This window comes from Manacus candei, unplaced genomic scaffold (assembly GCF_025592945.1).
Source record: "Manacus candei isolate 608988 ecotype Guabito, Panama unplaced genomic scaffold, ASM2559294v1 h1tg000044l, whole genome shotgun sequence".
NCBI classification, from domain to species: domain Eukaryota; kingdom Metazoa; phylum Chordata; class Aves; order Passeriformes; family Pipridae; genus Manacus; species Manacus candei.
The window spans coordinates 2,506,035-2,518,727 of record NW_026138092.1 but is presented as its reverse complement, the minus strand read 5'-3'; the positions used below and the strand labels follow the sequence as shown (position 1 = coordinate 2,518,727).

Here is a 12,693-nt window from a genome sequence, read left to right as displayed (position 1 = left end):
CACTGATGTCCTAAATATGGAGCCATTTTATCAGATCATTTTACAGAGTTCAGTAAGGGAATGATGACAGAAGATTTTAAGAATAAAAGGATTATTCTGAAGACATCAATTACATGAATGAGCAATTGTGTCTTCATTAGAGGCTTTTATTATTTTGCCTGCACAGCTCTGAATAACAGCATATCAAACCAGTAAGCTTTAAGTTCAGGCTTCTTAGTTGCACTCACAGTTATTTTACTAGTGATGAAACTGGAACAGTTTCATTTAACACATTTTTTTTTAAATGGCAACAAAGCAAGAGTGACACATGGTGCAATTTTGTACCTGATCAATTAATTACTTAGAACACTAAAGAGCTCTGGAACTTCAGTAATTATTTACCATACTGATATCCTTCACACTTCAGGAAAAAACTCACCAGCATTCACTCCAAACTATTCAAGCCCATTGGAGCTACAGCCTCAGCTGTAGCACTCATCTTGGTAAGATACATGTTTTTCTAGTGGTTTTCTAAAGAACTGCATTGCTCTTTATAAACTTTAGAGAAATCACTTCAGCATAACAATATACATAAATAACACTGTTACCAAACTTGAAACTGGTCTTTCTTAGCATATGAGAAATCAAGGTTAATCTTCCCAGTTTCTTGACTTAAATTCCTTTATATTCTGTTGCTCAATAGGTGGGTTTGAATTTCATCTCCCATCCCTCCCTATTTCTACCTTTTTTTAATCTATCAACCGTAAACAAGACCATCCCACTTCTGAAAAAATGACAACGCCAATCCCAACTCCGGTTGAAAAAACTTACTTTATCTGTTTAGCATAAAACCTGCTATTTTCCCAGTAAATGACAAAAGCATCTTCAGGAAGCTGGGGAGAGATACCTGCCCCTCCTCTTCATGCACCAAGAGGTACCCACTCAAGCAAGGCACAATTGCTTTAAGTCACTTCCATCAGCTTTTTTTTTCCTGCCGTGAAGAACTGTCGCCAAAGAGAAAGGCCATTTAAAAAAAGGCTTGAGTCGAGGGTATGTCCCCTTCCCAGAGCCAGACATTTTCCATTTATATTGCCTTTCCGGGGTGCACCGGCCATTCCTTCATTTCCTTCTGCCACCGCTTCAAACCCTAACGATGGAACCCATTACCTGACCTCTATATTTCTAAGAGGATTTTCCTGACCCGGGCTCAGCCTAAGCTCTGCAGACGAAGCCTTACAGTGATTTTCCACTGGGTGACAGATACCCCGCACTTTTTGCCCCCTACCCCTCGTAATCGACCATCCCTGCGCATGGATAACCCAGGGGAAGAGCAGAGCAATTTAGGGGTGAATCGCTGTTTTCAGGGATCGCGTGGTACCCGCGGTACCGCGGCAGCTCCCGCCGGGACCCGCGGGGGTCCGAGGCCGGTCCCGCACCCCCCGCCCGGGCCCCCGGGCCGGCTCCCACCGCCCCGCGCTGTGAGAGCGGCCCCGCACACCGCCCGCCGCCCCAGCGGGGCCCTTCCCCTCTTACCGCAGCTCAGCCGGGAGGACGCGCCGCGCCCGGAGCGCAGCCGGGCCCCGAGGGCTCACCCCTGTCTGCGGGGCCGGCGGCGGTGCCGCGGCGGTGCGGGGGCGGTGCAGCACTGTGGCAAGGCAGGGCAAGGCAAGGCAGGGGAAGGCAGTGCAAAGCAAAGCAGCGCAAGGCAAGGCAGGGCAAGGCAGGGCAGGGCAGGGCAGGGCAGGGCAGGGCAGGGCAGGGCAGGGCAAGGCGCACCCGGGCCGCGGCTCCGCCGGGGCCGCCCCTCACACACACGCGCGCGCGGGTGGGCGCGGCTGCCGCGGCGCGGGCAGGGGGGTCGCGCCCCGATCAAAGATGGCGCCGCCGAGCGCCTCCGCCGGCCCTGCGTGAGCGCTGCCCCGCACAAAGATGGCGGCGCCAGGCTCTCCCCACCCGCCCGCAGCGCGGCGGGAACCTGCCCGGCGTAAAGATGGCGGGCGCGGGCTCCTGACGGCGCGGGGCTGTCCTTATGCGGCGGCGGCTCCTCCTCCTGCCCGGCCGCTGCTCGCTGTGCCGGAAGCGGATCCCGGCGGTCCCCGGGCAGCGCCGGGGCGGGAGCGGAGGGAGAGGTAACCCAGGGCGGCGGCTGTAGGGATGCGGCGCGGCCCCGGGGGGAGGCGCACCCGCCTTGGCCGGGGCTGAGGGGCGTGGGGGCGCCCCGGCTGTGGCCGCCGCCCGCCCGCCCGCACTGGGGAGGGCTCGGCGGGGCCGGGCGGAGCTGGGCTCTGCCTCCATCGCCTCCCTCCCGCCGTGCCGCGGTTGCGGCCCCGGAGTCGCGGGTCAGAGGCTTCGCGTTGTGCTCGAGCTCCGGGGGCGAGGGGGGCGGCCGGGCCGGGCATTGCGTCAGGCTGTGGGCTTGTTCCTCACGGCGTGTGCCTGCCAAGGAACTGCAGCTCTGAGCGGGATGAACTTTTCCTGGCTGCTCTCAAATCTCTTAACTCTTTTAGCTGGCAAATACGGTCTTCCGACAGCGGTGATCTCAGGAGCAGGGTTGTTGCCGTGCGTGATTTGGAGGATATAGTGAGCGAGCCCTCTGTGGATCCTGGTCACATCTGCAGGTCCGTCCAGAGCGGCTGGACCGAACGGGGCCTGAGCCGAGCCAGCAGATTTATTTGCTGTCTCCTTATTAATTTTGCCCATACTCAAAAGCATCAATCAAACAAGTCATGTACCTGTTATGTAAGAGATTCGAGCTTGCAGAAGAAAAACTGTCCTGGGCTTTCCATTGCATAACTTGGTAACGTATCCCTCGTTTGACAGAGTGTTCCAGAGACCATCTGTGATTGTTTTCGAGATAGTTTCGCTTCATGAGGTTATGGGAGAGAAGGAGCCATGTCAGAAGAAGGTGTTGCTGAGACACGATTTTCTCTGAAGACGGCAGCTCTGCGGGTGTTTCATCTCCCACTTTCTTGGTATTATTCTCTTAACCAGGTAATAAACACATTATCTAAATACTGTTGCTTTTGATATGCATTTAGGCGTTTATTGCAATGTTGTACGTGCTCTTGTGAGCTTGACGTGAATTAAATTTGTACAGAATACCTTGGGGCGTAGTTTGTTCAAAACACTGAACTAAAAGAAGTGGGGCTTTTTGTCTTTTTCTGCTAATAAATGGTTAGTACATCATCCCACATTTGCTTTACCTGCACTGCTTGTATGGCTCCATTTTGTAACAGTGCAATGACTCTCACCAAATATCAAAATCCTCGAGTTTTGTTTTTCCTGTAGAATTTTGTGGTATTCAAAAGTTAAACATAACTGCCACTAAATTTTGAGTAATAGCATCAAGTGTGGTGTGAAATACTTTCTAGATTGCCAGTACTGCTTGCCAAATTAATCTCAATGATAATTCATTAATGTAAAACAAAAACCTTTATTCTAGTTTTTGAGTCACTTTTATTTTACTAAGTAAGGGCTACAATGACTAGAACAAGATTCTTTAAAAGCAGGCTGATTTTTAAGCACCTTCAGTCCTTTATGCTGGTTTTCTTTGTTCCATTTTACTTCTGGAAAGATTTTCTTCAGAGAAAATCTCGAGGCTCCATTAATCACAGTATTTCTGTTTACAGGTGGCCCTGGAGTCATTTGGTTGTATTTTCTTTCATTGATATTGTAGGCAAGTTTTCACTAGAAACACAGAGAGTCTTGGTGAAGAGTAAATTATGTTCTTAGTTTCCAGGTTGACAAAAGCTGGAAGTGATGTGAAGCTGATATTCCTTTTCTGCAGGGAATCACAAGATTTGTCTGTAGAGCACCTGCATGTCAAGGACAGGGAGGAGGAGCTGTAATTGAGTAGAGAATCAGAGAACATACATATTAGTTGCTTATAACTACATATATGATAAAAGAGAGTGAAGTAAGTCACAGTTATTTGAGAAAAATATTTCAGTTGTAGTCCTCTGGTGCCATGGTACACAGGATGAGAAAAAGAGTTTCTAGTTGGTTGTGCAAAATATGGTCCAGTAGATTTTTTTTTTCCATTCTGTGCATGCTGAATTACTGACAGGATAACTAAGCAAAAGTTTATAATTAGAAATGCCAATAGTATTTTTTTCATAGATATGAGTAGGTCCTAAAAATGTTCTGCTTTTTGAAACCCATGTCGTTAATATGACTGTATTTTATTTTTATCCAATTAGACACTCGTCAGCAAAAGCTATGTAATATTTCATATTTCCTTGTAAATACTTCTGGTTTGCTGCATATAAAACCAGAAGGAGATATTCTCAGTCTTACCTGTATCTGTTTATATTTTTTCTGTATTTGGAATATTTTAAAATTCTCGTTGCAAGATGACTGATTTCTTTTTTATGTTTCAGCATATTCATATCCTTTTAATATACCATGTGCAACTCCATTATGTGCAACTATTGACTCTCCTCTCCTTAGAGCTTTCATTTCACTCTTTATTTATGATCATGCCTGTTGTAGGCACACAGAAGTTTAAAAAGAATCCACTTGTGGGTCTTTGAACCTCTGTGTGCCCAGCTCTCTCTCTGGGACGAGGAATCACGTTACAGAAGCACCATATTAGGCCCAAGGACTGTGGATCTGGCTTTCTCCCAGTAGTCTGTTGCTCAAGCAGCAAGAGTTTCCAAAAGATTTTGTGAATGTGGACTGCAGTTTCCAGTTGAATGGCACTTTCTATGTTATAAACTTTGCTAATGGCTTCTGGTTGAAGTTGCTTGTATACGTGGTTCTTATTTGATAATTTAAACATCTCTAAACCTATGGTTGATCTATATCCAAAATACAGTGTGATTTTTTTTTAAAACTGTTTATTTAGAGAAGTAGGTTTAAATACCTCTTCTCCCCAAGTTGAAACCCCACACAAATGTTGGCCTTGGGATCTTTCACAGTGTAGTTATGAGGGGTGAGTTCCTTCTCAGTATTCTTTTGCTGTTAGAGAATTAATTGAAGCCTGGCATTACTGTGTCATTAAGAAGAAATTTTTTAAAAAAGGGTTATTAGAAAGTTATTTGCTTGGAACCCCATAGTTTGTGGATTTGCAATATACCTTATAGCTCTTGGTGCTGCAAGCTGTCTCTCTGTGTGTATATTCTCAACAAAGTCACATTTTATTTTCAGGTAAAGCTTTCCCCTGGGTTGAAGAAGCTTTTCACAGTAACAGCAGTGAGTGCAATATCTGTGATTTTTCTGGCCCATCACTTTAAAAGAAGACGTGGAAAGAAAAACAAGAAAGTGCCCCCATGGGAACCAAGTCATCTGGTACTGGAGTGTACCAAAGCAGCTGATTCAGAAAAAGGTACATCTTGGAACTCCCAACTTGGATTTTTTTTTGTTGCTTTCTTGAAGAGGAAGAAAAGAGGCAGTGAGCCTTTCCTCACAGGACAGGTGCTCCATCCCTCTAATGGTCTCCACAGGATAGAACACCTGAGCACCTTTGAATTGTTAAATTTTTACATTTGCCAAATTAGGAGCAAAATTACAGTGTCTTATAAAGAAGGTGGTGTTGTTCCCAAAGGTGAAGTTTCAATCATGAATTTGGATTAAAACTCCCCTTATGAATAGTATATTAACAATGGGTTTTGCCATTCTTAATACTGAGAAATGCAGATCTAATCTTTTACAGAATAGGAAAATAATTATGCTCCAATGCATAGTTGTTGTTATGGATAGTGACTGTTCTAGTGTGTAATTTCTCACATAGAACTATAAATAACAGAATAATTGTTGTTTGCTTCTAAACTGGACTTTATTGAGAAGAGTAAATGCAATTCAGTTCTTGTTAGAATTGCAAAAGATGCGATGTTTTGAGTTTGTGGGAGCTTTAAGTAAAATAAGTGTATCTCTTAGGTTCTAGTTGTTCCAGCAGTCGACAAAACTTGACCCTTTCTCTGAGCTCTGCCAAGGAAAAAGGATCTCAGTCTTGTATCTATGCAAATGGAGGACTCTTCAGTAAATACTCTGGTTCAGTCCAAAGCCTGACCTCGGTAAGTAGAAGTGTTTTAAGGCTCTTGATTGTCATCTTGCAGTGAATCTGCATCTAAAGGTTTCCCTGAGCTGAAGGAACTTCCCTGAGCAAGCTGCAGGGTGGCTGGAGATGCTGAGAAGCCAATTGTCCTTCCCACCGAGGAAAACCAGCCTCTGGGCACATGGCTTGGGTGTAATGTACTCTGACAGGAATGTGGTTTTAAGGATCCTCTCTATAACAACACTTCAAAATCTGTGTGGTTTTTTTTTTTTTAAGGTTCAGAGTGCCACCTCTTGTCACAGCTGTGCTTGTGCCAATTCTAATTCCTGGGATAAAGCAGATGAGGATGACATTAAGCTTGTCAATATTCCAGTGACTACACCTGAAAATTTATATTTGATGGGTAAGTCACAATAAGAACTTCTTAGTAAAATCTTTTACTGATCTCAGTAAAAAGGCAGGGGATTGCTGTTGTTTTAAAAACTGAACATCTCTGTGATAATCATCCTTATTTTTGCTGTGTATTTTCTTGTGTCTGTGGAATGTGAGTGCCCCTGAGCTGTGTTTGATGGCCTGGGGGTGTTCCTGCTCTGCCCTAGGGATGGAGCTGTTTGAGGAGGCCCTGCGGCGCTGGGAGCAGGCACTGACCTTTCGGAACAGGCAAGCTGAAGATGAAGCCATCTGTGGTTCCATTAAGCTGGGAGCAGGAGATGCCATTGCAGAAGAAAGTGTAGAAGTGAGTATATTCAATCTGTAATCTGGTGCTGCCTTGGTAATTCCTTGTGTTTTATTACCTGAATCTTTTCAAATGGGAATTCCATTACCAAACTTGAGAATTAATTCCATTTCCAGTTTACTGGTATTGCCCTTAAAGGACATCTGACTTCATTCCTTTTGATTTTTTTGTTGTTGTTGTTGATTATTTGGAGGAGGGCACGGGAAGGGAATCAGCATTATTTATTTTTTGGCAATTGCTACTGATACATCAGTGTTTGCTTGTGGTATTATGGACTTATCAAGCAGCTACTTCTCTGCACATAATCCTTGGGTCATCTCTTCCTTTTATGATCATGTAAGAGGGTGTCTGCTTAGCAAAGACAGGTCTCAGAAAAGATGATCAATTTGTGAATATTCACAAATAATGGTACCTGAACTTTGTTTTCCTCCGTTCCTATCAACTAAATGCTAAAAATATTTTGAAATAAACAGACACCACGTGTGGCTTTCATTTCTAGTGCAGTAAACATCACAGGTAATTTAAAAGTATTTTAAAATTCGGATTTGATTTTTATTACTCTAAATAAAATACATGTGTGTTCAGTAAAGTGTGTATATTTTGGAAGCTGAAGTGTTCATCTGACTAATTCCCTACAAACAGCACAGGAACAATGTGGCATGCTTTGCTCTTTGAAGGCTTAATATCCTTAGACTTTACAAAGGAATCTTACAGACTGTAAACAAGTAGAAAATCTTCTAATGTCTGTCTTCTTGCAGGATATCATCAGTGCTGAATTCATTCATAAGCTTGAATCTCTTCTTCAAAGAGCTTATCGTCTTCAGGAGGAGTTTGAGGCCACCCTTGGGGTCTCTGATCCTGCTGCTCTAGCTAATGATGTTGGTGAGTTCTGCTATTTTACATCTTTTTTTTGCTTCTAATGATGGCTCTTGGTGGGGAGGTGGAACTGAAATATCCACTGAGCAGAATTATATTTGTCAGTGAGTCAACAGAGAAAAAAAAATCATGTTCTTTCCATTATTATATAGTGTTTGATGAAGTACTTGTATTTTAGATAACAATGGATTAAAAGGAAAGTTTTTTTTCTTTGTAGCTTGTCTGTATTTAAATATTTATCCAGTAAGATCATATCACCCTTTTAAAGCATGGGTGTTGTAGAAGTTCCATGCATCTTTTGAACTGTCAAACTGTGTATGGTTTGTCATAGTGTTTTGTTTTTTTTTTTTTACTAAAAATGAAGACCAAACTAGAAAGACTTAATCTGAGCTTAATAATCATTATCAAAGCTCTTATCCCTGGTGACTGAAAATTATCACAGTTGTGAGTGACTAACCTGTTGGAATGGCAAACAAAACGAGCAGTTGCTGCCAGACATGCTGATTAAGTAGTGATAGTTTGATTATTTTTATTTAAAGAATTGGGTTTAGGAGTAGTTCAAGACCGATACCATTGTGCTCTTTTATAATTCAAGATGAAGCATCAGACTTTAAGGGCAGAACACGTTCAGGGGTTACTTTGTCAGGGTTGTTTGCTGGGTTCAACTGGGCTGGCACGAGGTGGCAGCACTGTCCTCTCTTAGCCCTCCTGCATCCACTGAAATCACCTCTGAGCAAGGTGGGAATTAAATTTGGGTCAGAGCTGGCTTTCTGACATACTTCCATACACCTGTACATGTAATCCTTAAAGCAGAAAACCATTTGAATGTTGCATTTTATAATTTCTGTCCTCAAACAAAATCAATAAAATGGTATTCAAAGGACTCAACATGATGCTTCATGTGTTTAGTTACTGTTTTGCTTGGTTGCTTTGCAAATATTTTGAATTAATAGTTTATTTTTGTAGATGGGATAACTGGATTCTTGTTTGCCAAGAATGCTGTGAGAATTTCATTCCTTTCAAATGTTCTTCTTAGGACAAATCTGTGATTTCTTGAGTAGATATCTGTTACTTTATTATGAATTTTGTTGTGCTGGCCCAGATGAGTGAGGAAAACAAGTAATGAATTGGTTCAGTGAATACCATTTTCTGTGTTCAGGATTTGGGGCTTCTCTTCATTATCCTGAATTTGTGGCTTGAACAGCAAGTCATGTATCAAAGAATGCTGCACTTTTCCAGAATGTTTTAGAGAACAGCAGGACATCATCTGCTTCCAAGTGCTGTGGTGCTTGGAAGATTTTTGTCCAATATTTGATACTGTTAACAACAACAGGAATGGAGGGGTTCAAGAGTCACAAGAATAAGCAAGTCCAGGAAAATTATGGAATTCCAGTGGTCAAAAGAAATGTGGTACAGCATTTACACTAAGAATAAGAGTAATACCCTGCTGCAAAATACAAACCACAGTTCTGAACAGGATCATAAATTCCTGTGCTCTGTAGGAATAAATATCATTTGTGGCAAAAGAGGCAGCTGAGATGTGTTCCTGGATGATTTACACCTAAAACTTCTTAAAGAAGCTACGTAAAGAAAGCACCCTAATCTCTCACTTACTATTCAGTAATCTTGGAAAGTGAGAATGTTCCAAATGATTGGGAGATTCCAAGTCTTGAAAAAAGGACCAAACAACTCCCAAACTCCAACTCTTCATACCTGTGAAATAGAATTGCTAATTTGCACCCAGACAAATATTTAGTGCCAATTGATACAGTTTCACAGTAGTTGGTTTTTCTCGGACTGTAGGTTTTTGTCAGCTCTGCAGTTTGGTGAATTGATACAGCATAAATTAGGTGATAATAGTTATCTCACTGACATGAACATTTATTTATACTTCTGTCTGCTTTAAGGGAGAGGTTTACTTTTTGTGGAAGATCAAATGCTATAATTTTAACAGCTGTGTGGTTGATTATAAAGTCATTTGTAGAGCTGGCAGTTGATAAAAATTTATAATTTAGGGCATTAAAAGCATTGGATTAATGAAGAACAAAGGTTAGTAAGATCTGAATGAGCTGTTTAAATGGTTACCATCTAACAAATTACATTGAATCCAGGCAAGTATGGATTGTACATATAAATGAGAGATTTTAAAAGAAAAATTATGAGGAAACATTCTTGGAATGTATTAGGAAAATTATGCATCACAATCAGTGTAAGTTCTTGGCATGTTGCTGTAGAAAAAAGACCATTGCTGCTCTTTGGCTTTGGGAAAAGGGTGGCACCAGCACAGAGGCAGAGATGCAATCTGGGTTTTGTATGGGGTTAGAATACTGTGTCCAGTTCTGTTGTTCATGTCTCAGGACATGTGGAGATACTAGACAGCTCAAAACAAACCATAGGATTTATCTGTTTTGGAAAAACAAGCTAATGTGTGATTTAAGTTGGGTATGTCAGCTCCTTAATGAAGCAATACTGAGAGGTGACTGACTTGTTCTGAATAGCTGCTTACATATGGGAAAGGTATGTGGTGCTGGGGGATTTGTAGGCCTTGTCAAAGTCAGAACTAGATCAAATTTCTAGTTGTTCAGGGGAACCAAGTTAAGTTCTGAAGTATGTTGCATCTGAAGTGTGTTGAGAATAAGATTATTTTTTTTAATGCTGTTTTGAGGGAGGTTTTTGTTCTTCTGTGAGAGGAAGATCCAAGGCTCATCCCTGGATGTGTTCAAGGCCAGGTTGGATGGGGCTCTGAGCAGTCTGGTCTGGTGGAGAGTGTCCCTGTCCATGGCAGGGGGTTGGAACAAGATGATGTTTAAGGTCCTTTCCAACCCAAACCATTCTATAATAACACTTGCAGCTTGTCATCAGAATACTCATAACCAGCTCTTGTGCTTCAGGTTTCACTGTTGACCCCAACAGTAACCAGAAAATGCTTTGCTTTGTTTTTCCCTCTGATACACAAGGTTAGCTGTAGTTTGTGCATTTGTCTTCCATTTTCTCTCTCTGAAGTGCCTGTGATTCCCCCCAGCTGCAGACAGGGCTCTGGCACTTGGACAAATGCTATCAAGTGCTACAGAAATGTCTGACTAGCACTTATTCTTGTTTGGGTTAGAACCAGCTCCAAATTTGGTCAGGAAGGAGACGTATAAAGGTAAAAATTTCTATCAATTCCTCACTTTCTGCTTTCTCTGTAAAGTTTTCTATCAAACTTGGGGAGCTCCTGAACCTTCTCTCTCCCCTCCTTGTCTGCTGGTCCCAGATGCTGCTCCCTCTCTAAACCTTTAAGTGTTTTATTCTTCCCAGATCATTATTTCCCTCCACCCAGTCAAATTAAGATCTCAGTGCTGCCATTGATCAGTCACACCACAGACTTGCTTTTCATTTTGTGATCCCACTGACTGTTGGAAATTGGTTGTGCCTGATGAACAATTTGCCAACCAGCTTTGAGAAGCAGAATTCAGTCTCTGGAGGGGACTCTGGAAATGTGCCACATGGGAGAGTCAGGAATGGGTCACCTGGGAGCCTGCTGGAAAACAAGAGCTTTTCACTGCAACCACTGGCTTTCCTGATGTGCTCTGAAGTGGTTTTCTTCTCATCCTTACCATGACAGGTAGTTCTGAGATTATAGAATATTCAGATATTTCTAAATATTCAACTTTTAGCAGTGCAGAAGATACAGGTATAAATAAATACATTTTATCCCTGGGGTAGAATTCTATTCATATAATAATAAAAATGACTGCACATAATAATTTTCAACTCTGCTAGCTGTTGTTGAGTTATAAATGATTAATACAGGCCCTGGAAAAGACTTGCATTTTAAATAGGTGAAATAATGGAATGCCATTATGCTCACTGTTGTTGCATTCTCCATTGGACTTTCAGAATTATCATATAAACCAGCAAGATAAAAGAGGATTTCTATAGAAAAAAATACCTCTGGACATGAAATTTAAAGAAATAGGTAAGGCTAAACAGGGATTGTTTTTCTGCTGTTCCTCTTAGTGCTGGGAAGCAGCGTGGGAAGCCTATAAACACTTTTTCTTGAGGTAGGAATGAGCCAGAAAGGAGGCAATTGGCAGAAAAGTGGGAAACAAAATATTCTTCTTGTTATTTCTGAGTGATGAATGTAAAGGGGTAGAGGGTTAAAAGCTTCCAGCACTTTCTGTAGTCTGTCCTTGAAGAAAGTTCTCCTCATTTATTATTTTTTTTCCTATTTAGATCTTTTCTAGCAGACTTGAAATGTTAGTCAAGCTAACTTGGGAGGAATGTAAAGAGCTGGGAGAGGAACAATAGCTTTCCTTACGAGCAGAATTGCAGGTCAGAGGGGAAAATTCTCAAATTGTGGGGCTCCTTGTCACTACTAAATTCCTAATACTTCATATTGTTATTTTGATTTCTGCTCTACAAAGGAACTCAAACTAATGGTGGCTTGTGTACACCAGCCCTCCAACTTTTTGGCCATATCAAAAAGTACTCAATGCATACCTTTGAATTTTTAAAATATTTGCTTTTTGTTGTGTATCAGTTATGCAGTTTCAAACCAGTGAAGTGTTTCAGCTGCTGCAGTGAAACCTCTCACAGAGGTCTGTGTTGTCGGATGGTTTTGTTGAAAGGTTTGTCTGTTTCTTTTTTTAATTTTCTTCTCACACTCCAAGATATGTCTGGCATTTTGGAGAGAATAAGCACAGCCTTTAACCTACTGACAAAACTGTTTGGAGAACTGATTTACATGTTAGGAACCTTTTCTCCAGCTGCTCTTAAAAACCCCAAAAATCAGTGAAGCTGCTGAAAGCTCTTTTTTATGTATTTTATTAACCCCGACTTCTATGATGTTTTACTGTCCATGGATTAATAACTAGAAGCCTGTATTTTCCTTCCTACCTCAAAAATGTTACTGGAAAAATTTTAGCTTTTTTTATGTTTTATTTGATTATGCACAAGAAATGTTTCTGTTTATAATTCCCAGTCCCCAACGAGGAGATGAGCACTTTGTAATAATAATTCACTTAGGTGAGCTCTCCTAGCACATACTATAAAATAAATTCAGAGTTGTGAAACTTCTTATGATAGCTTGAAACCTTCCGTTTGGTTTGTGCTCTCCTCCAAGATA

At 41.9% G+C, this 12,693-nt stretch overlaps 2 protein-coding genes across 7 annotated transcripts in view; one reads left to right on the top strand and one right to left on the bottom strand.

Moving 5' to 3' along the window:
* USP33 (ubiquitin specific peptidase 33) overlaps positions 1 to 1,855 on the bottom strand; it is a 33,196-nt gene extending 31,341 nt beyond the window's left edge. For 2 of the 4 annotated variants that reach the window (XM_051796023.1, XM_051796024.1), the window contains exon 1: positions 1,513 to 1,854. The gene's annotated coding sequence lies outside the window, so the exon portion shown is untranslated. Of the gene's footprint in view, positions 1 to 810; positions 1,259 to 1,512 lie in introns of those variants that run through there. The other 2 variants (XM_051796021.1, XM_051796022.1) reach the window with 2 other exon arrangements.
* Positions 1,856 to 2,022: 167 nt separating this feature from the next.
* The window catches only part of MIGA1 (mitoguardin 1), a 33,566-nt gene continuing 22,895 nt past the window's right edge, over positions 2,023 to 12,693 (top strand). Inside the window, exons 1-7 of one of the 3 annotated variants that reach the window (XM_051796062.1) lie at positions 2,023 to 2,108; positions 2,800 to 2,970; positions 5,128 to 5,305; positions 5,857 to 5,993; positions 6,251 to 6,377; positions 6,574 to 6,710; positions 7,469 to 7,592. In XM_051796062.1, the coding sequence (XP_051652022.1) occupies positions 2,872 to 2,970; positions 5,128 to 5,305; positions 5,857 to 5,993; positions 6,251 to 6,377; positions 6,574 to 6,710; positions 7,469 to 7,592 (802 nt within the window). In that variant the 5' untranslated portion in view covers positions 2,023 to 2,108; positions 2,800 to 2,871. Of the gene's footprint in view, positions 2,109 to 2,351; positions 2,971 to 5,127; positions 5,306 to 5,856; positions 5,994 to 6,250; positions 6,378 to 6,573; positions 6,711 to 7,468; positions 7,593 to 12,693 lie in introns of those variants that run through there. The other 2 variants (XM_051796061.1, XM_051796060.1) reach the window with 2 other exon arrangements.